General features: G+C 41.0%; 2 protein-coding genes across 2 annotated transcripts in view; one reads left to right on the top strand and one right to left on the bottom strand.

Annotated features, from left to right (window-relative positions):
* Positions 1-11995, bottom strand: part of LOC135485939 (dynein axonemal heavy chain 3-like) — a 29583-nt gene extending 17588 nt beyond the window's left edge. The window contains exons 1-20 of the mRNA XM_064768347.1: positions 11681-11995; positions 11037-11319; positions 10648-10693; positions 10209-10350; positions 9860-10049; positions 9426-9621; positions 9089-9214; positions 8593-8788; positions 8049-8365; positions 7462-7567; positions 4614-4886; positions 4347-4437; positions 3776-3966; positions 3173-3404; positions 2783-2994; positions 2416-2622; positions 1912-2082; positions 1380-1642; positions 655-1175; positions 153-351 (exon numbers count right to left, since the gene is read on the bottom strand). Of these exons, the coding sequence (XP_064624417.1) occupies positions 153-351; positions 655-1175; positions 1380-1642; positions 1912-2082; positions 2416-2622; positions 2783-2994; positions 3173-3404; positions 3776-3966; positions 4347-4437; positions 4614-4886; positions 7462-7567; positions 8049-8365; positions 8593-8788; positions 9089-9214; positions 9426-9621; positions 9860-10049; positions 10209-10350; positions 10648-10693; positions 11037-11319; positions 11681-11701 (3983 nt within the window). The 5' untranslated portion in view covers positions 11702-11995. The remainder of the gene's footprint in view (positions 1-152; positions 352-654; positions 1176-1379; positions 1643-1911; positions 2083-2415; positions 2623-2782; positions 2995-3172; positions 3405-3775; positions 3967-4346; positions 4438-4613; positions 4887-7461; positions 7568-8048; positions 8366-8592; positions 8789-9088; positions 9215-9425; positions 9622-9859; positions 10050-10208; positions 10351-10647; positions 10694-11036; positions 11320-11680) is intronic.
* A 338-nt stretch (positions 11996-12333) lies between these two features.
* On the top strand, positions 12334-23663 carry LOC135485934 (F-box and WD repeat domain containing protein 10B-like). Its single transcript, XM_064768332.1, has 9 exons — positions 12334-13640; positions 16612-17078; positions 18365-18600; positions 18870-19073; positions 19316-19437; positions 19642-19790; positions 20509-20651; positions 20815-20973; positions 21215-23663. The coding sequence occupies exons 1-9, from the start codon at positions 13070-13072 to the stop codon at positions 22800-22802; spliced, it is 3639 nt and encodes a 1212-aa protein (XP_064624402.1). The 5' UTR covers positions 12334-13069; the 3' UTR covers positions 22803-23663.
* Positions 23664-24938: the final 1275 nt, after the last annotated feature.

Here is a 24938-nt window from a genome sequence, read left to right as displayed (position 1 = left end):
GGTTAAGAATTGTACTTCATATCAACATTGTGGAGTACAGTTGCGACTCGATAAGGTTCAGGGTTCAAAATTCATGGATCGAGGGTTCGGACCCTAATCCGGTTGCCTTTGCAGGTCAGGCTCAACTGCAGCGCTAGAAGAGGAGTTCTCACCTGTAACACCTGTCTGTCAGTGGTGTTATGACAAGACGAGCCGAGTTCCCCAGGTACTCGTAACCATATTTGATCTCTGTTGTTATCATGCGCACTAACACGTCACCACCTTCCCAGTAGTATCGCAGCTGGGCCAACCAATCAAACTCTTGAGGTGATAGGATGTTGTCTTCACACAACTGGGCCACCACATCTCGAGCTGTGATAAATAAAGAATAGTAATATGAATTATTACGAGTTGCTATTTCTCAAACAGAACCATAAAACATCAATCAACAGAATTGCACACGGAAGTGTTGTGGCAAATGTGGTTGAGGTGTCTGTGAAACCTGACACTGACCTCACTTGTGACCCTGGGCACCATATCTTGTCCTTTGAATGAGATCAGCAGTATGTCAGAGGCAAATTTCACCTGCCTATACCTGCAGACCTGCTTTGGGCAAACTCTTTCAAAGTCAGTAAAAAGGACTAAAAAAAACCAATCTTATTGCACCAAACTTACCGTGGACATCAATTACGATGAGAGCTCCAAGTGTTATGCGAGTATTGGTCTCAAGTTTACCACGGACAAGAGCGACAATCTGCTCTATCTGTTTATTACTCTTCTCCAAGTAGTCTCTCATGGTGTTCGTCGTCATAGCATTTTGGACCTCCGTCGTCCAGAATATGTTACTGACGGCAAGAATGACTTGACCAGCCCACTCGACGACCCAGCGTTCTCTCTGTGTGTTCGTATATGCTGTGACAGAGTCCCCTACAACCTTGCGAAGACTGTTGATCATGACATCTTCAACCTGAAGCAACCATTTTTCAACCATTCCCTTGGCTTTGGCAGGGTAGATTTTCTGATTGAATGGAACAGTTTCATTTTCAGCGGAGACCATCCCAACGATTTCTTGCTGTTCTGTGAACTCGAGTTTGGCAATGGCTTCAAAGCATTTCTTCAAATGAGGCTGGACACGGAGCGGATCTTTTGTCTCTGAGAGAATCTCAAGCAACTCATCATTGGACAAGAAGAAGAACCTGAAAGTTAAGGACAGAAATGTATTTCAGAAAACCTTCAAGAATAAGTGCAAGATTGGTACAAGTTATGTCTATAGCCGATTCACAGTAGACACGTGCCTAGTGACTTGAGAGACAAAGGGTTGAATTCCTGTTGGTAGATGACTCAATCCAGCCGGTCGGTTAGCAAAAAGCATGTTGGCTGTTTTCAGGACCTTTTCCTACCTTGGGAAGTAGAGCCTCTTCTTCTCCAAGTAAGCATTCAATCCCTTCTGAATCTCCTCCAGTAGGACGTTGGCCTCCCTGAATTTCGCCAGCATGTTGGGCTGGGCAGTAGCAGTCAGACAATGGTTATCCTTCACTGCCTCTGTCATGATGTCCTTCCAATAGCTATCGACTATGCCAAACTTGCGACCTTCTTCGGGCATCTGGGCCATGATGTCTTCTGAACTGAAGATGGGTTCCAGGTAGAGCCAGGTTGCTTGGCACTGAAATAAAAGATAAAGATTTAAAACCAGTGCCAGATGAAAGTGATCATCCTCAATTCGTCTTTGTTACAAGGAAACCTCGAGAAATGATTATACTAACCTTTAACCCAAACCCTGAGAAGGCCAAAACCACACGCGATAAGGGCCAAGGAAGGCCAGGTCAAGTTGGCTTCATGACAACCATGACTAAAATGCCATTATTAAGGATGGATTACCCTTGAGAAGCCCCTAAACTTCCCTCATCAAGAACAACCAAATAATTCCCATACCTTGAGCCACTCGTCCATGATGTCCTGCATCGTCACCAGCTTCTCCTCCCACTCTCTCATCTCTGTTTCAAATGGTTTGATGAACGGTGAGCCTCGCATTGTCTGCGCTTTGACAATGTGGTCATCTAATAACACTTGGATGTCATCAATGGATGACAAAATGGACACACCCTGAAAACAACGAAATAAAAAATTGTACTTTTCAACCATGTTTCTTCATCATCTTATTCCACCTCATGGCCTAGACTTAGACCTTTACCAATTTGATATAATGTTGAGATGCCTATCCATATCTATGAAGTAAAAATCTGGATACTTCAGATAGTTGAGATTTGTACTGGATTGCAGGGGAAACTTAATACTCTCTCCGAGAGAATCGACCTCTCTTGTACATGTGGGAGCTGTCAAGCTTACTGGAATTTGAACCAAAAACCTCCATAGAGACTGATATTGAGGTCTGCACCACACGGCAACCCAAATTGTTAGTACTGCTGCAGCACTCACCGTGTCCCTGTACGGGATGAACTCAAACTCCATATCCTTCCATTCAATTTTCATCTTCTCCAAGCCCTTCTCAAGGGAGTATTCCTTGCTGGCGGCCACACCGATCTCCTCCAGGCTCTCCAGGTGTTTGTGTAGGCCGTACTCCAGCATCGTGAACAGGGAAGTATCCTCAGTGGGTCGGATATCAAAGCCAACTGCATCGCTCATCTAAAACAAGAAGAAAAAAAATGTCTTATTTCTATATCAGGATATTTTACTGGTAAGCGAGTGCTCCAATCAGGAAGTAAACTTTGTCTAATGACATCTGCCTAGTAGTAATACAACAAGTTGACAATAAAGGTAAAAAGTCACCATTTTTTTCACTTACCCTGTCCCAATGTCTATCCCTGATACCTGGATTACAGATACAGTTCAAGACAGGCATGTGTTGTTTGAACTTGTCTATCTTGCCTTTGACACTGTCGGCAATACGTCTCGGGCCAGCCTGGTCACTGAATGACTTGGTTAACTTGTACATTGTCCTCCACATATCACCAATCTCAGTGTCAATATCTTCAGCATTCAGATCAGTGAATGGTCCTGCAAGGATAGTAAAACTTGTGTTACTTTTGCTACAGCCTATTCATCAATTATTCCATACATTTCGCTCTCACCACATTTGTGGTCTAATAAAAAGAGATGCACTACAAGTCCTGATGCAATGGACGGCAGAAGCAGTCTGTTTTCACCGACATAAAACTTGCGTATTTCCACTCACCATTGAGCCATTGCTCATGCTTTGTGTGGAATGAGAGAGCGGTGTTCCACAACTTGTCGTACGGGTCCTTCTGCTGGAACATGAGTTGCAGTTGTGGGAAAGTGCTGACTTCCCATTCAAGGAGTTCCTCCTCTTTATTCAGGCCCTCAAGTTCTTCGCGAGCATCTTCAAGATTCTGGTGCAATTTGGTCAGCTGTTCCACATTGATCTTCATCTCATCTCCACTCATTATCTGAAGATGATAACATTGATATACAGGTGGGATGATCAAGGTCTGACTCATAATCTGCTCATCAATGGTGCAACAAATGATGCCAACATTATCAGCACTGGTAACTTTATCAAGTGTTTTTATTGCGATTTCCACATCCTTTACATGTGACCAAAAAAAAGATATATTATACCAAGCACACAAAAGTCCCTTCTATTTCTAGGTGAGAAACATGAGCAGCTTTTCTTTTACTACTAGTCCCTGGCAGAAGACTGAGATATTAGGCCAATTATTCCAGTTACACCCATTGGTAATACAAATGCTCGATGATAAGCTGAGAAATAGAGTCAGAGTCATCTTTAATTCAAAATCTTGGGAATTCATTGTCATACCTCCTTCTTTCTGAACGAGTCGACCTCTTTCTGGAACTCGTTGAGTTTCTCCTCAAAGTTTGAGACTTTCTTCCTGACTTCGTCCTCAGCGTGCTCTCGTCTGTTCATGATTCTGTTCTGAGCCAACTCAAACACAGTCTTGATGTGCTCGGGCCAGTGGAACACCAGACTGTTCAATTTGATGTCTTCATCTGTTTGGGAAAGAAACAAGACAACTTGGAATGATGAACTCTATCACTTCCTTATACAAGCAAATCATCTGTGGGAAGAGCAGGCCTAGAAAGTTAACTCTGGCGAGGGGACTGCAATTTTGGCCAATTAGTAAAAAGGGGTCAAAATGGGGGACAAACCTGGGGAGAAATAAAGCATGGACCAGAGAGTCGTAAGAGCTCACATGTTTTATATTGTGAGTCTCATACTCTAGACAGTCCCAACTAGTTGATGATCTGCCTCCAAAAATGAAATTTCACCTTATCAACTCCTCTGCACAGTACATGGAGATTAGGTGATGACAGAGATAAGTAAGATTTTTGCAAATAAAATGCTGATAAATTCGCCAAATTAAACTCACATGGGAAGATTGCATAGTCCAAAAGAAACTGAAGTCTGTTTGCTGCCTCGTCGATTTCATCCTTCAGTTTATACACAGTCACATCCATTGACTGAAAAAAAAGAAAATGTGAATGAATTTTGTAAAAAAAACTTACACAATGATTCATTTTGTGATGTGAATTTGAATTTCAGGTCTTTGATGCCCCGTTGCACTCAACCTGAGTGCAAAATATTTTCACAGATCATAAGATTCACAAGATTTTCACAGATCATTAAGGTGACTTACATTTCGGAGGTATTCCTGCAGTCCGACCAACCCCTCAGTTGTATCAGGCATCTCACTAACTCTGTCCGACATCTCATCAAATTTCCGGCAGATTCCTCGGTTAAGATCGCGATTTTCATCGACCTCGAACGTGATGAGCCTTTCCTTGAGTTTCTGGGCCCTGGCGCAGAGATCAGCATTCAAGTTGACGCAGTCCAGGCAGAACATACTCAGAGGGACAGTGATCCTCAAGAGGGCTATCTCATCCTTCAGGTCTTGGTAACTGTTGATTTTCTGCAGAAGAGAAACAAATCTATCCAGAGATTTGATCACCGCATCAATATCATGATTCTGCTTAGGATGCGATTGATGATGCAGGTGATAATTTGATGAAATGGTTTGAGAAAATTTTGGTTTATTGATCTGAATGGTTGAAAGTTAGCAGGGTGGAATGAGTAGGGATTCACACATGAAGAGGATGGTTATAGGTTTGAATGGTTAGTATTACAATGAAATGAGAGAAGAAACAACCAAGCAATAATGCATCTTTCTGGAAAAGCATGAGGATATTCTACTCAAACCATTCATCACTCAGCCATTGATCCAGGGGATGGAGCTGACAAATCCAGGAGGCATTTCCACCTTTTTCTAAGCATCACTGATCTACCCAAGATTAACTCTCAGATATCCCTTCCAACAACTATTGCTAACCTCTGAAATTCGAAAAAAAATTCCAACTTGCAACAAAGGGTGGAAAACCACCACACATGCCTTCCAACTGATAATCTTACCACGAAAAATTCCTCTAACATTAGTGCCATTTCTTCTTTCCTCTGAAAATTTATATTCATGATGAGAAGTCAATCTAAAACTGGCTGTCAAATTGCCAAGGCCTTTCAGATAGCCCTATTGCCTCAGTTGATAGATTCAGGCTTATAGTGTCCACCTGTTTATCATCATAACAACACGGAATTAAAGTTGTCTTGAGCCGATATTGTGGGAACTGTGCATTTCACAGATGGATGATTATCATCACCTTCGTCAATGCACCAAAACTTTATTTTAAGTTGAAATGTATTCCCAAGAAACCGAGAATACAATGTCAAGCTAGAACTTCTCCGCAACAGCAGAAACATGGTAGAGCACAACTTGACTCTGCAAATCGTAACAGAATGGTAACTGATTGCGAAAGCAGTCAACAACAAACCAACAGCAGAATCAACGCGGAGCAATTTCCTTTCAAACAAGCCAATGGAAACAGTAACAAGAACAGGCAGAAATCCTTGTGACAGTCAGGCGGTCCACAGCCAACGGAAAGTAACTTAGCAGAACAACAAGGCAGGGCCAAGGATTAGCCCATCTCCTGAACTGGCAAGGTCTTACTTTGGCCCTAGCCTTTTTCGCTTCCTCCTCGATATCCTTGTCAGTCTTTTTCTTTTTGTTTTCCTCTTCCTGACCCTCCTCAACTTCTGGCTGAAATGCCCAGACAAGAATTGGAACATGCAGGTTTATCACTCTCGATGCTCACAAAATTCCAAACGTAAAATTAGAAGATCACCTTCGACGATGGGACAGAGGATTGGTTAGCAGACTAGAACTGTCGGTACCCAGGCCTGAAATTTCACTAGAGTTAAACAATAAATTCTGCTACTGCTGATGATCTGAAATTTGCCTTGCATGTCAAGTACTGCGAAATATTATCATCTTTCACAGCTTTGTGAATAAAAGAGCAAGGAAACTTGTGAAATCTCAGCCCTGGGTCAAGTTCGTCATGGTTGTTGTTGTACAGGGCCCCGGCCCTAGAGGGAATAGGGTGTTGACTCTTAGGTGGTTAGGGAGGGGTCATACTGGTGGTAGTTTTGTATGCACCAGACCATAAACAGATAGATGAAGGATCTCTATTGTGCTACACTGAAAGTAGTCTCCTAATGTTACATACGGGTATCAAGTAGACTTTTCAACATTGTGACTGCCAGACTAAGACTAAGCAATCATTTTGGATATCGTTGGTCCAGAAAGAAGGGAGAGTTTTGGATGGATTCAGAGACTGCAGTCATTGTAACAAAATGGTTCCCTTACTCCATCACGAGAGAAGTAGAAAGGGTGGGGTGAGAACAAACACACGAGCCCAAATGTTAAGTGTGTTCTTTGAACCAGGTTTCCTGCAGCAAGAGTGGGTACTAGCTATCCAAAAGAAAGCAATCTTTTAAATTTCAATCTGTGAATCATGCAGCCCATTTTCCAACAGATATGTTTGAAAATGAAAACTTGTTGTAACCAAGAACACTGGGTTAAGAACAACTGAACAATGAATAGTGAAAGACAACACATGAATTTAACTCAAGGCATGGGTTAGGATTGTGTTAGTAGGAAGTTTATTAAATAGAAATACAGAAATAAAAATGAACAAATAATTGGATTAGTAAAGAAGTTAAACAAGAAAGACTATGGTAGTATGGAGGAATTTCTATGATGTAACAGACTGAGAGAGGGAAATGTAGTTAAGAGTGAGAAATCAGGCCAATTTAGCTGATTTAACCAAGGTGCAGCAACATCATATAGGATGTCTCAAAGCCAAATGTATTCACCTTCCAATTCCCCCTTCCCCTCCTCAGTCTGTTAACATTAACATGATGAAATGATTATCAGGATTCTACCGACACATTGCACAAAGCACCAGACTCCACACATGTGATTTCAAAGGAACACAGGCTCCCTGTCATTGTGTCTCACCTTATTAGCTTCAATGCACTGTACTGATTGGCATATTGTCCTCATTTGACTGATCACAAGTACAATGAATGAAAGCTTTGAGAACACTGCCACAATCACAGCAGCCTCACAATTCCTTTGAGCTGACACTACTTACGGCTTGGAATGCCTGGAGAGAGTGCCTCTCCTTGAGGAAGGCAGACACCTCCTGCTCTGCCTTATTGTTCAGGAGATCAGCATACTTTTTGTATGTATTCAAGTACCTAGAAATAAAGCCATGCAATCTCAGTGACACAGTGAACATGCAAACTAAATAGCCGAGAGTGGCCGGCAACACGTGATATTACAAAATTTTCTTTAAGAGATGAGCTACGTAAGCATAGACACTGAGAGGAGTCCAAACCATCTAAGACACATGTGTTCATGTCATTTGAGACAATCGTATTTCTTTGGAAGAGATAATCTTAGATAGAAAGTGTTACCACTTTAAACAGCTGAATAACTGATATAACAAATGTGAGAATGTCAAACTGATGTGACTCATTGACTCACTCACTCATGGATGAAACTGTATAGTGTACTAAGTAACAGAACTATCACTAACTCTCTTAGCTTACACAACAGAGGCTACCCAAGAAGTCTAAGATTTTCTAAGTTAACGTGACAACTAAACTTAACAAAGACCATGCAATCTTAAATACTGCAAAGACAGTGCCTATTATAAAAGAGGTAAGCAATACTTACTTCTGTGGTCCGACAGTATTGTCTTTGAAGATGGACATAGCCTTGTCGGTAAAGTCTGCAACCAGTGCCTCCTCCACCTTCACCGATCTCAAGAGAAGTCTCTGGCCCCTCATATCAGGGAAGAGGTCACACTCCACCCTGGGAAGGCCCTCCGCACTGGCGATGATTTCCTGGAAGCACCTTAGGATGATGTCTTTTACCTCCCTGAATGGAGGGTCAAATAATATCTTTGGCTCTTCCACCCGGAGTTTGATGATCATGACTTGGGCCATCACATATTGGAGCTCATTGAAGTCTTCACCAAAGTCATTGCCATTCTATATAGAGAAGTCGGACATCAAATTACAATGCAGTAGAATAAAGCAAAATCTGGTTGTCAGCCAAACATGAAGCTTGTATAATCTCAACTTCTTCTTCAGAGTACAAATAGTTCTTCACTTTCACAGTATTTGTCTTCAAGAAAGCCACTCTAGAGGACACCCAGAGACAAACTATTCCAGATTTAATAATCTTTCCACTTTTAAGTAAGACTTAAAAGTCTTACCATGTGTATCTTGAAGAACTTCAAGAAGTCGTCTAGGGAGTTGATGACCATCCCGCGGAGTTGTGTGGACATGACTGCAGCCACGCAGGAGAAGAACTGCTGAATCAGTGCTGTTGAGTCACCATCCTCCTCTGGCACAAGGTACTGCCAGTAATCTTTGTTCTCTACGAAAGCTTTGGCACAAGTGGGGATCCAACTGGAATTGGAATATTTCAAATTTTCATGAAAGGTCATAAACGAACAAAGGAACATAATGATGTCAGTGAATGATGATGACTTTGATTTTTCACAGTGTAGCAAAATTATCAGAGGAGTGTTTGGACACCAAAAGGCCCTTCTGGATGAAAAAACATTTCTGATGGGCTCCTCTTTCCTGGCTGTAGAAATCCAAATTTGCATCCAACTGTTGTGGCAAAACAAACACTTAAAAGAGAAAACAAAGAAGACACTACCGTACAACAAAAACAGTACTTTTTGAACAGTTGGCCGAACTTACTTTTTCCTCAGAATTTCATGAGCGTCCCAGCATTGCTTCTTGACCAAAGATTCAAACTCGGTTGGCAACAATGGCAGATCAGCAGCAAGAAGATCATTCAGGTTGACGAATCTCAAATTTGCAAACCTGTAGACAGAAAAGTGATTACTTCAAATCCAGGCATGCTGATAGTTACCCTTAGTTAGGTAGAAGAGGTTGCGCAAGTGTATTTCGATGATAAAGATAGTTCCTCAGCAAATTGAGACACGAGAGGAGTTTCTGATTGTATGCCAATTGAAACAACCATAGTATCGGGAAAATTTTCTCAAGACACTTCAGAAGACAAAGGACAACTTACTGATCAAACCAAATGTTTTGCAGGTCCAGCATGATGGGGTTAGTTATGAAAAGACCCATCTCGTTCTGTTCTTTGGCCACTCTGTAGGGATGATGCCATGGTACAGGAGCCCGAATGATCCTCTGGGGGAAAGGTCTTGGTGTCCACTCAATGTGCAGTCTGCCTTTTTCATCAGGGTCCATAAGCACGTAGTCAACTGAGGAGAGGAAACAGTGTTGTTGAGCATACTGGGAATGCACAGTAAGATCACAAGTGTTACCAAGACTTGAAGTCATCAGACACTGCTATTATATCAGATTGAAAATTGTAACACCTATCCGGTTGCAATTCTTTCCAAACGGAATCTCTTAAGTGTGAATAAGTTGAAAAATATAGCCCGGATTTTAAATGAAAGTATAAACTGAAGGTATGAGGGAAATTTATATTCAACCTACCGATGCCTTTTCTGAGACTGAGCTCATAGTCACTGATGACTTCTGTGTGCAGCTGTTGCTGCATATCCTTCAGTTCTAGACTCTTCAGTAGAGGAGTGGGTATAAGACTCTTGATTTTGTTCATAACATCAACATGCTGTGGGGCAATCATGTCTGAACGTACTCCGTGCTCGATGTAGTAATAATAGCGCTGAAATAAAGAGGGAACGTGAGTTTTCATGCCGCTAACAGTAACACTGTATTCTTGTCACTATCTAAAACTGAGTTACAGTCCAAAGGCTGCCAGTTGGATATCTGCAGACAGTAGGAATACACAAGACCCTTTCATAAGAAAAATGATTATATCTACCTCTAAGTCTCGTTCACTTGGTTCACCAACAAGTTTTTCCCGCTCTACTTCAATGTCCATCATGATATCGCTCTGTTCTGTCGGTGTAAGAGGGCGACTCTCGGGTAAATCCTCCACAACGACAAGCTGGTTTTGCTCAGCTCTGAAAAATAATCAAACAGAATAAAAGATCCCTACAGCTGAACTGGATATTATCAGAATCGGAAAGCCACCTAAGGCTTTTTGACGTCAGATGCTCAAATTCTTTGCAACATTTTAAAAACTATAAGCCAGCTTACTGGTATGTGCAAATTTCAAGTTCTCTTCTTTTTATACAATGTTATTCCACTTTCAACTCACGCAAAGAATGTTTTTAGTTTCAGGTCAAGCTACTTCCCGTCGATATGGTGAATAAAATGGTATTGTATATTTCAAATAAGTTGCCAAAAATATAACTCACCCATTATGCGACGGTCGGTTGTTTCCTCTTGGTGTTCTGGGAGAAGCTGAAAGAAAGACATAAAACAACTGAAACTACAAATTGAAAGCCAAAGAAAACCATAATGAATTTATTTAATTGCTGTTATTATCATTCACTGTTCACATTATAAAAGCATTAGGTTATTGATTATTCTGCATCAACCATGCCATGATAATTGAGTGAATTACATGTAATTAGTTATCAGTACCATTTGATTGAACTCAATTAGGCTGTCATAAGAGATAATGAGGGTATTGAAAGGTGATGTGGCATGAATCAACACACCTTTTATTGAAGTACGACATATTGATTTTTAATGATGGGAAAAAGGAGATGATAAATGTATTCAAAAGACTGGAGGCACTCACCAGCAGGCCTTTTCATAATTTTTGGCAATTCTCTTATCTTCAGGTCACTAGCTGTTGGGGTGTAGTTGTTGGCAATTGATTCACTTGGTGATCTGTGGAATCGCTCCTCCTTGAAAGGTGATGCTTGGGTCCATGATGTTCCCTTCATGATAGGTGGATGTTCACTGTGTCGGAGGACGATCTGATATAAGTCTGAGGGATCCTTGCTCTCTATTGTAGGGAGTGGGGGAAGACCTGGCAGCCCCCTTGTCTTACTACAGCTAAAGACTTGAGCCTCAGTCATCTGAAAAGTGAAAACATTTGTTGTACATGTGGTATTCGTTTTTGTGACCGAAGGAGACAGCATACTGCATTGCTAGTCCTTTACTTAGACAGTTTAGTGACTTAGTAACAGTGAAGAATTATTGTTCATCTTCCTGGTTTACTGTTTCCTGTTTACTCTTTATTCTCTCTCTGGGAAAGGAGCACTCCCTTCCCCCAATAACTACACTGAGTCTTAGGGACTCAGTCACAGTCACTGCAGTCAACTGTCAACTGGATGGAACTGTCTACAGTACACAGCACTCAGTAGCGAGTACGTCTTAGAATTTTTGAATGGGCATGAAGAAGAAGCTGAACTTATAAAGCAAGTAGTAAATACCAACCTTAGCCCTCTGTAATGCCATTTTGAAGCTGGTGACTTAGTGACAATGAAGACACACTCAATCAATGCACGGGGGGGGGGGGGGGGTGATGCACTGTTCTGTTAGTGTTGCCAGGCCCAGGCAAATGTCACTTTTGTTGACAGTTGTCAAAGTTGTTTTGCACCCGACAGCAGGGGTGAAAGTTACTTTTATGGAGGTACAATGATTTCCTGTATTCTGATCTTTGCGGTGAACTAAAGAAAATGGATATCACACGGTATATTCATGTTTTGGGGGGTAAGTTTGTCACTGAATCAAAATAAATCCCCAGGACATATCCCGTCCTCCATTTTCCAAGCAACATCCGGGCATTTCAGTTGCCAAGAGAAGTCAGCCTCGCTTTCAAAAAGCGTCGTCGGCGATAGCAGACAGCTTTTGATGAACTCTTCACCAAATCACTGTTTATTCCATGAATAATGACAAAGAAGACTAATTTTGCATGATTATAATTAGTGAATACATTTTACTATCTTATAAATACGTTGATTTGATATATGAGTGCCGTCGTTGGGTCGAATAAGACGTTTTTGTTGCAGTCCGAGAAGCAATGAAAACCCGGAAGTGAATGACTGCTTCTCCCAAGTTGTGCTGAAACACCCTGTAGAGGGTGATTTGTCACTCGATTTTTGACACGATTTCATTCATTTAGAATGACTTTTTGCCCCGTTTTATTCGTCGAATCTCTACAACTACCACTGGTAGTTGATATCTGAGCATGCAATAAGAGTATAGATTGCCAAACGAGGCCTTAGTGAGAGTTATTTGATCAGCAATTTAGATAATTGTGCAAACACAATGTGTGTAAACAAACGTCACCTTGGGGACCAGAGATTTCAATAGCCTGCCATTTTGAATAGTAATCGGTGCCACATTGATCTAGACGGTCATTGGCATTGGTTAGGAACGATTGCTAAGTTGTGATAAGGGTTTACTGTAGGCTATGTGACCACGGTTTGTGCTGTGTACCGTTTGTGGGGATTCTGATGGGAGGAGGACAACAGGACCCTTGTTGATTTGTTGAGTTGACAATGTCGAGCAAGGATCAAGGGCCGACCGCAAGATAACGTGGATGGTGTCATAGTTATTATCAATTCATGAAGAGGAGGATAACATTCTCACGATGAATTATATCAAAACATTAGTGCAGCATCGTTATAGGATACTCTTTTTTTGGGTGTTTTTAAACTGAGTGTCTTTCCAACTCCTTCAAATTATGATGCACAAGTTGCAGGCACTTACCTCAAGAAATTCGTATGTATTGTGATGAAATGATTTTGAACACATTTCTATCATATCACTTATCACTCTCTCATTCCTAAAAGTGTAAGCTATTTTACTTCATCAGCCATCATGATTGAAGTTTGTCAAATCAACCAGGCTCAGACTGCTGAAATGAAACATCCAAGTAGAAACTGTGAACCTTTCGAGTTCAATATTGGAAAGGCATTTGAACTTCGCTGTGTTGAAAGTGACAAAGCATTGACTTGTGGAGATTGCGAGTCATGTCGATTGGTAAAAAAACTTAACCAAGCAAAACAGTGGTTCCCTCGATTGGGGACGCAATCACAGAGGAGATTCACTTTGGGACTTGTCCGTCGATTTCATAGTGTGGATCTCTTGGAATATATCTGGAGTATTCTGCGGCCATTGACTAACAAAGATTTCACATATTCACGCTCAAGAACGCAACCCTCTGTTGACGGTGATCAACCAACGGTCAGCGGAGACAGAGCGCTAAATCTTGCAGAGTTAGAAAATGAGCTGTCTCAAATGTTTGACTGGTTCAGACAAGCTAACTATTGGACCAAGTGTAATTTCATGATGGGAATTATGCAGGACTGCGATCAACATCTTCTCTACAGTATTGCCCAGCAAGCAAAGACTCTTCTCATATCTGAGAAGAAGGCTAGCATTTCTTTTGGTAGGTATTTTACTCTTGAGTGTGATGACTTTTCAGTTTGAAGATTTATTGATAACACTTCACTATTATCTAGACTTTTGTCTAGAATAGAGCAAAAAATGAATCTTACAAAAATAGGGTAACCCCAAGGCATTACCTCCTATAGCCTTGAGAAAAAAGAATGGGACTAATCTATTTCATTTGTCCAGAACCTCAGAGGAGAGAATGGCCCTGTGTCCCTTAAGTTAAAGATCATGGAATGATAGAATGGAAGTTCCCTTTCACTTTCATGTCAAATAGCAATCTTAATCATTTTTTTCTTTTTCATTCCAAAAATGAAACAAAAACTTTGTGCTAATCATGCTGTTCCTGGGCAATTCCCTATTTACAACATTGACAGACCTTGTTTTACACTATCTGAGATAGATTCTCTGGTATTTCAATGTTGAAATAGTCAGCATTTTTGACTGCCTTCAAGAGGCATTCACGAGACAAGCAGACTAGGTTTGTATGACAAAGACAAATGAAATATAACTTATGGGTCTTCAAGAGGTCTATTATACTTATTTATTTTACTAATCATACATGTAGGCAGAATTGTTTAGATAAAGTTTTTAAATTCACAAATTTAGACCAAGTGGAGAGGTGTTTGGTAGAGGTGCAAAATAATCCTTAAAAATTTCATAGTAGACATTGCTACATGCATTGTGGTTTTTGTGGCCTCAAACAGACTCTCTCATTACCTCAAATCGTTTTCCTCTTTGTTCGACTAATTCTTTGTGACATGCAAAGTTGCATGGTCTCATCATACCCATGGATTACAGCAAAGTCTCTCATAAAACTGCTCTCATTGTCTTTTACGCTTGCTCTCCAAAGATGTAGTCCTGTTATTTCTGTGGTTTTAACTCCTGCCGACAAATTACTCCTGTCTTGGGGAGTACCTTATGATCGTATGCAGAATAATCAAGTCATATTGTATTGTATAGCTATGCATGACATTATAAGTGTTTGAATTATTCATGACTGATATGTGAACTCAAACCCGATAATGATTTCACCATTATGGTCTGATACCCAAACTTCAAACAGGATCAATCACGGTAAATGATTTATTCACTTGCGATCCATACTTTCTCATTGAATAGAATCGCACTGTGCAATCAGGCCAGGCAAAGAAAAATACAGTGGTACCCACTTAATAGCAGGCATCTTTCCTATTGACTATATTGAGGAACAAACTTTGGTCACGGCATTTCTCTCTAGTCGGATTTTTAAACCCAGTGTTATCTCTCCCTGGTATCTTTTGCTTCGATTCAAGGGAAAGTCTTACTCTTACTTCTTATGCTGAATTTTTGTAACTAAATGTTCCTAATCCTATCCTATAGACACACTGACTATAACCCCTGCAGTCATCTTTCTTTCAGAAACTTGACCTGAATATCAGAAGCCAATCTTTTATGACATCCCTTTAGGGAACACTTCCCATCAATGGCTAATTGCTAACCTTTGGAGTAGATTAGGGTCAGATATTGAAAGACTACAAGAAAACCCATCCATGTTTTCATGTTTCAGTTTTTATTTGACTCGGTAATAAATGACCTGCATTATTCGAGAAACATTCAAAAACTGCTGGCTGTGCCTTTCAGAACATCCTTTTCTGCAGGCTTTTGAACATCAATAATTTGAGGACAACCACTTAATGTGTGGAGTGTTGGTCTATTAATTGATGGTAGTTTCTGGCACGTCTGAAAAAGGCATCTCATGTGGAACCTTCATGCATGATATCCTGGTTGTAAATGTATTCGTTTGTTGGAGGATTTGCTGTCCACCAGACATAAGGTGTAGCCGTGGTCAAAGGCATTTGATCTGGGCGAAATAGATTTGAAAAATAACAACAGAGGATGGATCACTATCTCTTTAATTCAGAACAATCACTGTTAAAGATAATTGTAGACTCTCTCTTGTGTGACTATGAGATCATGAACCAAGAAAATCAACTCAAATCAGACCCCTGCAGACAAAACTCGGCATGTTTTGATTGTGTTGCTATGGTACAGAGCTGTTATTCTATCATAATCAAATGGAAATCCTTCAGATAATGATATTCGTAAGTTGGACAAAATGACCGCTGTGAGGGAGATTGATTCAAGGCTCAAGACAATCAAGATCTGTCACTAAATTGTCACAGAATACAATACAATGCCTTCCAACATATCTTTAGAAGGGTTTGACTGGGCAGAGATTTAAGTAGAATCGTCCTCCTGCACAGCTGCGGCAGTTCATTTGTTGGTTCGCAGAAAATTCACCGAGTCATTTCCCCAGCTATGATGTCAAGATATTGTGCTAACATACTCTTAGCATAATCTATAAATGCTCGACTCTCGAATAAACACTGACCCCATAGTGCGCTTAATGATGTCGTATTTTGTTTTTCCACCCCAAGTGAATGTTTTTTGTGTTAAGAATGGCCCATATCAGAACTTAGATCCCTAATCCAGGTCTTTCAGTCAGGGATTAAGATATTAAAGGCCCTGAAATTGTTATGGTGTTATGACCTAAGCACAGGGCATAGTCTAGCAAAATAATTTTAAGTCCTGGTCTTAAGTTCGTCGGTCAGAGTCAGCTCATTCCTAAACTATTGCGATGTTGAAAAGAAACTCATCAAAATGGGATCTATAACAAAAACAAGTGTAAAAGTTTTTTGATTTTGTAGCCATATACTGTGCCAGTATCAACACAGTCAACATGAATAATTCAATTCATACATGCTCAGAGTAAGAACTATCATTTATGCAGGTTCAAAATTAAGCCCTGTGCCAATTTGGTAGCCCATGCGACCTCAAATTGGGCTGATAGGCCAAAAAAGCACAAGACAGCAAGAAAACAACCAAACCACTTATCAAATAATGAAAAATCGTGTAAATGTGAATATATCCTTCCTTACATATTTCTGCTAACAGTCCTGTCAAAATGTAATATATCTCTCTTTCAGCCAACTATACAGAAGCGGGGAGTATTGACACCACACATTACTCCTACGACACTGAGGACCATCCAGAACATGACATGTTACGCAGTGCCAGCGTCGGGTACTCGACAATCAAGACCGACCCGTTCTCAGACAACTACCAGGATGTGGAGGACGAAATCATCAACGATGACAGTGGGTCGGAATCTTTTGGAGAAGACATTGACGATGGCCTCTCAAATGTTAGCTCAATTGACCCTGCTTGTATGGTTGTGCCGACGTCTGCGAAAGCATTTGTCGGTGTCACGAAACGCAAGGATATCATCCGTGCCTTACCAGTTCATATCTCAAAGTACGTCTTGAGTTATCTTGATCAAGTATCGCTAACGAACTGTCTGTGTGTCTCTAAGTATTGGCGTGTGTTGGCGGAGGAGGTAACGAAAGAGTACTACGTCAACCAGCAACTCTGGGAGGATGTAATGATCATGCAGGTGAGTGAGACACTGCTAAAGCTCCTTCATCTTTCCAAAGATATGAAAAGTCCTCTTCAGTGTTTTGGTCTTTCAACCACCGTGCAGTCTCAACTCTGTAGTGAATGTATGACGCTAGAGACGAAGGTCTGTCCACTAATCAATAAAAGCATGTCAGTAATATTGTCATTGAACAGCATTTGAGGATTAGATCAAAACTATTTTCTCCAGCTTTTTAATCCTCATATTTTTTACTCATCTGTGGAAATTGTGAATGTGACAAAAGCAGACGTATAAGCTTATCATAGTGAGCTTTCAGACTGCCAAATTGAATAAGAAGATTAAGGCCACGCGGAGGTACTTAATTGTCTTGGGGACATGGTACACAGACACTAATTGGCGGATTATGTCAAAAAATATTTGCTAAAGACATTTACTTCAATGTCTTTGCTGGAGATTTTCATACCAGATTTTACATGGACAATCTAAATTCCGATCCAAGTGTCCACACAGACAGGGTCTGACACCAAAGATTATACCTGGAAATCGTATATGATTATGAAGTTTTCGGCTCTACCAGGGTTGCCTGAAGTGGTTTGTGAAAAACTAAAAATCCTAGTGTACTGCTAGAAGGTGGTCGAATATCATTTTGATGAGAATTGAGTTAGTAACAATCTATAATAGTTGGAGGATGGATGTTGCTCCTCAAGTTTGACAATGATGATAATTGATAACTTTTTTCATTTGCCATGATTACAGATGCAATGGGTGAGGAACATTCTGTACAATTTACATCTTTTTGCTTTCACATTCATTCATGTATTTTATATCAAGCACATACATGTATGCCCAGTTTTATATCTTCTGTCTTGCATTTTTCACCTTTCTTGCTGAAATTTTCAAGTTTTTTCAAAAAAATATGCATGATATTTTCACATATTTGAACATATCTCCCGAATTCACCCTTTGAGCTCTCTCACTGCTTGTGAATTTGCCTTTGAATATCTCATCGGTTTATTTAAGTGTGTGATTTATGCACATGTTCAATATGAAATGTCAAGTTGGTCATCTGTCAAAGATGGTGACCTGTGCTCTCACCACAAAAGTCCATGTGTTTGTCACAGAATGTCTTCATATTCAGGCATGATCTCAAAATCTGTTATCCTGATGCAGAAAACTTTCAAAAAATTGGAATTGTCACCCCTACTTCAAAGGTGAGCTTCTTTCAAGACTGTTTTGATGTATGTAAGTTGCCATCAAAGTGAGTCACAACTGATAATAACATATTATTGCTTTTCTCCACATAGGGTGCTGCTGCTCAATCGGCCAATCCAAACTTTGCCAAAGACATCGATGTGCTCGTGCCGAATGTCCATATCGGGTCTTACGATGTGATCCACACCGATGATGCAGTCATCGACACGACATTTAAGAGTGAGGTGTCATTTGAGACAGCGTACAGCGGCGTTTCTACTAAGAAGGTCATCATGGAGGAAAGAAATGTGTACTGTGGCGCTTATAACGTCATGGTCGTTTTAAATGAGTGAGTTAAACTTAAATCTCCAAATTATCAAAGTATAACTTTCATTTTTAAACCTGGGTAGATGATTTTTACATGCAGCTATTTCTTTGAAGGTGCTTGGTGCTTGAATTCATAACTGTTTCTGAAAGGAACAGAGTTAATCCCAACAGACCCTTACTCTGAAAAGGTCTAAGCCATAAGAAGTTGTGCAGGCTGGAGGTAAAGCTAAGACTAAGAGAGGGAGTGGTTTTCAAAATATGTGTCACTAAATTGGTCGGCTTCTCTTACAGAGAAGATGCCCATCGAGTTATGCACACTGATGGTGGTCAGCTGATAGCCACAGGTTCCGCTGGCCGGAAGGTACACCTCCTTGATGCTGACACTGGCAAACAGGTTGGTCCAACCATCACGGGACATGCAGGCTCAGTAAAGGCAGTCCATCTGAGCGAGAGGAGAGGCTTTGTGCTAAGTGGAGGTTATGATACCAGTATAAGGTAAGCCAGGTGTCATCATCTTTACCTCGGTGCAGCAGTCATCTTGAACGGAGGTCATAGCGCCAAGAACGCTTTTTTTGCTGTGGGTGGATCTAAGGGAGTTTGAGGCAATGATAACAGAAGGGTTACCCAAGAAGGCCATACGTACTTTTGTCACATTTCATGCCTTCTTTTGTAGTTCCGAGGTGTTACTTTTTAAATGGTTGACCTTCACTGGATTTGTTTTAACTTTCTTCTCACAGGTGCTGGGATATAAAGACTGGAAAGTGCTTGAAGATATTTCGTGGTCACCAGGGTACTGTCCAGTGTCTGTCATTGTACAAGGATCTCGTAGTTTCAGGAGCAAAGGACAATAATTGTAAAGGTAAGCTACAGAAACTTAAACAAGGGTTTCAAATGCAATCATCGGCCTGAAGTGGGATCCCTTTCTGCTTTTGCCCTTGAAAAGAATGGCCAGTTTCATGCTGGTAATTGCAAGTTAAATGTTATTCAAAAAGTTATTAAGACCGTTAATGGATTCTGCACATTTCTTGATGTTCAGATCACATTACTGCCTGTTTTCTTTTAGTTTGGGACCTAAAGACTGGTAAATGCATCCGAACATTCAAGCACAGGCATCCAGTGACTGCTGTGGCCCTGGGAGCAGAGATCTGTGTCTCAGGCTCTGATGATGGCAAAGTCAAGGTGTGGGACATGAAGAATGGACAACTAATCAAGGTAGGTGGCTAGATTTCTCCATACAATAAATGTGCAGTGAATTTCATGCCATTCATATTATCAAAAATTAATAGCGAATTCCATTAGGGCCAAATTTTCAAAGCTTGAAACTGTCATCGTCAAGTTCTAAGGAACAGACGACCACTCTTTAATGACCATACTTGTTTAGACTGCTATATTCCCACGATAGTCACTAGTTCATCGATCATAGACTGTTTCTCACAGTTTTCTTGTCTGTCACACATGATCAAAGAAGTATTGCCTTCGATCGGTCGTAACCTCCTGCCAATGTTACAAACTGATGAACTTGCATTCCCTTCCCAACCGTCTGAATAGAAAACCCATTCACATCTAAATCAGAATAGGAAATGCGGGAAGTATGTAAAAGCATGAACAGAAAATATTACTTGACAATCGATAACCAATCTGAGTGGTTCCGTGCTTGGAATATTGAATATTTGGTGACAAATTATGCTTGATTATTGCCTATTGATTGATCAGCAGAGCAAATGAGACAGAGTATTCAAGTCTGCAGGTCCAAGCACTGAAACACACTTTGCTGTAAAATTGATCTATTTGCAACGATTCCCAGGTTTTGGTAGAAGTTACACTATGTATAGAGTCCCTCACACTTCAGTTCCTCTGCATTCGATTCTTATTGAAACTGTTCACTATTCATGGTTCATAACTTCACCGTCAATCAAAATCATACTTTCAGGTGTTGGGAGGCCACAATGGTCAAGTGACGGCTGTTAAGTTTGATAGGTGGCACATCGTAACTGGCTCTAAAGATGGCTATGCACTGATCTGGAGTGCTAAAGGGAATCACAATCGATGCCTCACTGCCCTCAGACATCAAAAGTGAGTACAAGAACATGCATGATATCTTCAATTGAGACTTTATGCAGGTCAATTTTCTTTCATTGTCACATTCTCAGATTGACAACAAATTTTGTTTCCTTGTTGTGATGCTTATTTATAAATATTTAGGATGTTTATCTTATGTTCTTCCCTCCGTCTTCAGGGAAGTGCTATGCCTCGAGTTCATGCACCTGCGTGTGATCACCGGTTCAGCAGACGGCAGGATCCGGATATGGAACATCATCAACGGGCAGTGTTGTCGCATCATGAGAGGGAACAGTCGCAGTGATCCCGTGTGGTCACTCACGGCGATTGAGAACAGGTAGGCGAGGCAGTGACGATGAGAAAAGTAGCACATTGATAACTGAGAGTCAAGAGTTTTCATTGGTCTTTAAAACCAGAATGACCAAGTTGGTATTTGCAACCCATCTGAGGACAAGCTACGCCCACAACCGACCTTGTTAAAGTATATTCAAAACCACTCATTCAAGTAATTTTTGGGATACTTGGTATATTGTAGACAAATTTGTAGAAATATGTTTAGTTATTCAAATATTTTTCAGGATCACCGTGAATACTCAGGTCAATCTCCTTGTGCTGAACTTTGAAGAGGTCGAGTTGGACTACACGTTAGAGAGTGACAAGATGCCTCCATTGGTACATTATGGATCTTACTCAGATGCTCCTGTTCGAAAGCAGCCGTACCCCTACATCAGAGCCCAGAGGATGAAGAAGGCAGGAGCAACGAATACCAAGATCGTGCGCCACGATCGTGAAGATGATCCACCACCAGGCTCACCATTGCCACATCGATCCAATCAGATGCCTCACAGTGCAAAAAGTCTGAGGTCCCAAAATCTGGAAGCGGCTCGAATGATCCAGAGCAGAGCAGGTACAGCACCAGAGAGAATGAGGCCAGAGACTGCTCAGACACAGAAAGGTGATGAAGAGAAAGCACTGTCTGCAGTTGGTTCAAAAGCACCCACCAAACCCACCAGATCTCACCGCAGTTCTAAGCCACCGACAGCAAAGACTCATGTGTCCATCTCACAGGCTCCAACACTCTTCGGGGATGACTCAAGTGCCGCTACCCCCTTTCCTGACATGAAACGAAGAATCTCCTGGGCTTTTGAAGAACCCCTAGTGCCGAAATCCAAAGCACTGTCTCTATCGGAGACCAAGGCGGTTCTCCGATCTCAGATTCGACAGAGGGACACTGCTGTTCCACCCGACTTTATTTACTTAGCAGTCAATGCTATACAGAACACTTTGAAACCAAATGCTACCAATGTTAACACAACTATCAATATTCGTGAGGAGATCCATGGGACAAACAGAAATCGTCCAAATTCATCTCCGCCAAAATTTGACCCGAGGGTAAAAATTCCTGTTGAGGAGATGAATCTGGATGATCTGAAATCTGAGAGTGGTATTATGTCAGATAATGCTACGACTATAGCGTCAAAGTCAAGTAGTTTTAGATCTCGCGGCCCTCCTGGCTTACCAAAGGCACCCAGGGTACCTGTGGTTGAAAATTATACCACTGGATTCATGGTTTCATCCGTATCGCCTGTCTCGGGGTATAAAAGCGTACACCCAAGGACTGTCAAATCAAGTATACCAAAAGGTCGGATTGTACGCCCCCATACTGCTAGCGTGTGTACCAGAACGAGAGATGTGGATGGGAATATTGATCGCAAACCTCGTCCCCATACGGCTGTGTTGCCGCATCGAGGAGTCCGGGCAGTTAGCTCCTGTACGGAGCAGAGTAGTGCAAGTGCCCCAGTGATGAGAAGAAAGGATTATCACGGCAATCAAACCACTGCAACAGAACTCAGCTTTGTCCCAATGTTGATGTACCCACCAGATATGATGGAGAAGATAAGGGCCCGAGCAAAAACAAAAATTCAACTCGTAAATCGATCAAGGAGTGAACCGGCCTTGGGCAAAACCAGTGCTTGTAATGATCCAATGCGAACCCATGCCGAGTTCAAACTGCGGACATTCAACCAAGAGAAAGAGTACTTGGCGAGTATTCAAGATCTTTATGCTAAGCAACACCTGGAGAGGGAGGTAAATGAAGAAAAGCTGAAGAGGAAGAATTGGTTAAAGAAGGCTAAAGGACGTAAACCTGTGTTAAGTGTGAAGTGAAGAGAGAAGTAATGATGTTTTTCGATGAAACTCCTCAAATGCTTATCAAATGGCAACAGTGCTTGATTGAATCAATCAAAGCTTCAATTGCAGTTTCAGGGCATAGAGCGTTATGGATGTATTCCTGACATATCATGAATTGTGTTGGGCTTGTGTTAACTTGTAAATATTTGCAATGCATTTCAATGCAAGGCGGAAGTAGGATGATGAATCTGATGTCATCGATGAGTGCACGTTTGTTAGAATTAGAGACAGTTGCATTCCGGTGATGAGGTTTATTAATGGACACTGTTGAGAAGAACAAGACAATGCCAAACTTCAATTTGATGTGCTACCACAGAGCAATTTCATGGATGTGCCTTACGAAAGCTCATTTGCATGGTAAAATTTCATTGTTGTACCACCAGCTAGTTTGCACGGTGTAGTGAATGGTTTCCAAAAGATACACTGTAAACTCCTTTTTCGCTTGAGCCAAAAGCTAATAACTTAGTGAAAATTATCAACCTAGTACATGTAGTTTTCTCTTTGGAAAATCCATTTTTTGCAGGCATTACAGTTTGTAACATGTCAAATCTAAGAAGCCTTCACTAGGCCAGGGCTGCAAATATAAGGGAGTTTACAGCTTTTTCTTTATTTTTGAGAATGTCATGCAGGCCTATTTGTTTTGCTTGCAAATCTGTGATACTCTAAACTGCTGTGATAGTTTTTGAATGTTTGAAGTTACTGGGGTAGTTGTGGGGTGGGTAAAGTCTGAAACAATCATGAGTGCTGAATCATAGATTATGTGTCATGAAACATGTTTTAATGGCGTGCTGATTAATACACTTGATTGGTGAGGGCTAGGGTTAGTTATTTACCAGTAGTACATATCTAAGGGGGACTTGCATGAATGTGAGGGGGGGGGGGTTCAAAATTGAGGGGGTAAGGACCTAGATTTAGTTATGTCAGTAGTGCTCTTTCCAGTGACACTTCAAAACTTGTAGCTCCACACACTTCTCGTCAAAGTACTTTTCATTTGTAAATTCAGTCTCATCTGTTTTAGGTTAAAGCTGTTGAGTTGTCATGATTGGACATGTGCTTATGGGTTATGCATTTCACAGTTTGCAGAAAGCGACACAACTCACTTATGGTTTGCTATGACCTTTATGCCATTTACCTTTTTTTCATTCGTCTTATTTACTTGCTGCAAATCCGTCCACAGACCTCCTTGCAAGGGAGAATTGACAATACATAATAAGATTTTTATGGTTTTTTATGTACATCAGTTATTTTCTAACAGGTTTATTTGTGCATGCTATGGTTACCATAATCCTTATGATGTTATATTTTTGTAAAGTCAATCAGATGCAGATTACATAAGCAATAAAATAATCTAGAGATTATTAGAACAATGTTTATTTTGTGTTTCCTGTTTTTTGAAGAGCAATCACCAACAATGATATACTGAGGGGACGAAATTGCGGAATACCTTGGGAGAGACGTCAAGTCACGAAGATGTTGGCCTTAGGTGGAGGGGCTAATTCCATGACGTCGGATGGGAAAACCCTTGTCAATGTATTGTCAGCAAACCAGGCCAAATCTCTTTGGTGATGCAATGTGGCAGCCAGCTGGAGCCTGGACGCAATATGCTGCCCAATCGGCTAGCTTTTGGAGCCAGCCTTAAAAACTTTTAGATTGTGGCTAGAATTGGAGGACAACTTGCAGGTGTATACAGTAGTACTGTCTTAGCATAAGAATTGGTTGATGGGGAAATGGACCTGTAGCCCAAATGGCAAGTTTGCTACCGCCTTGACCTGAGTTTGATGTGGATGAAGCCTTTGCACAGACTTAATCCGAACTGGTCACAACCATGCCGTACATTTACAAGGTCTTTTTGAGACCAAGGTGCAGCCTCTGTAGCAAATTCTTCTGAATTCTCTCGTCACAACTGGCAGCTGATATTCTTAGTATATAACAGCATAAAGAAGCAAATATATGCAATATTATGCAAGTAAATGTTCTTTGCAAATGGCATCACATGATTGACCTCGAGCGATCCTTATCAGATCCAAAGCAATGTCGGATCAGTGACATTGTTTCAATCATGCCGGCCCGACAGGTTTGAAACAGTCTGGGAAGACACAGACTATGGTATGG

Source organism: Lineus longissimus, chromosome 1 (genome assembly GCF_910592395.1).
Source record: "Lineus longissimus chromosome 1, tnLinLong1.2, whole genome shotgun sequence".
Lineage (NCBI taxonomy): Eukaryota > Metazoa > Nemertea > Pilidiophora > Heteronemertea > Lineidae > Lineus > Lineus longissimus.
The sequence above is the reverse complement of the archived record's forward strand: the minus strand, read 5'-3'. Positions and strand labels throughout refer to the sequence as shown.

Coding starts and splice junctions, on each gene's coding strand:
- LOC135485934 (XM_064768332.1), top strand. CDS start 13,070: ATGATTGAAGTTTGTCAAATCAACCAGGCTCAGACTGCTGAAATGAAA. Junction 13,641..16,611: donor GAAGGCTAGCATTTCTTTTG/GTAGGTATTTTA, acceptor TCTCTCTTTCAG/CCAACTATACAGAAGCGGGG. Junction 18,601..18,869: donor GTCATGGTCGTTTTAAATGA/GTGAGTTAAACT, acceptor CTTCTCTTACAG/AGAAGATGCCCATCGAGTTA.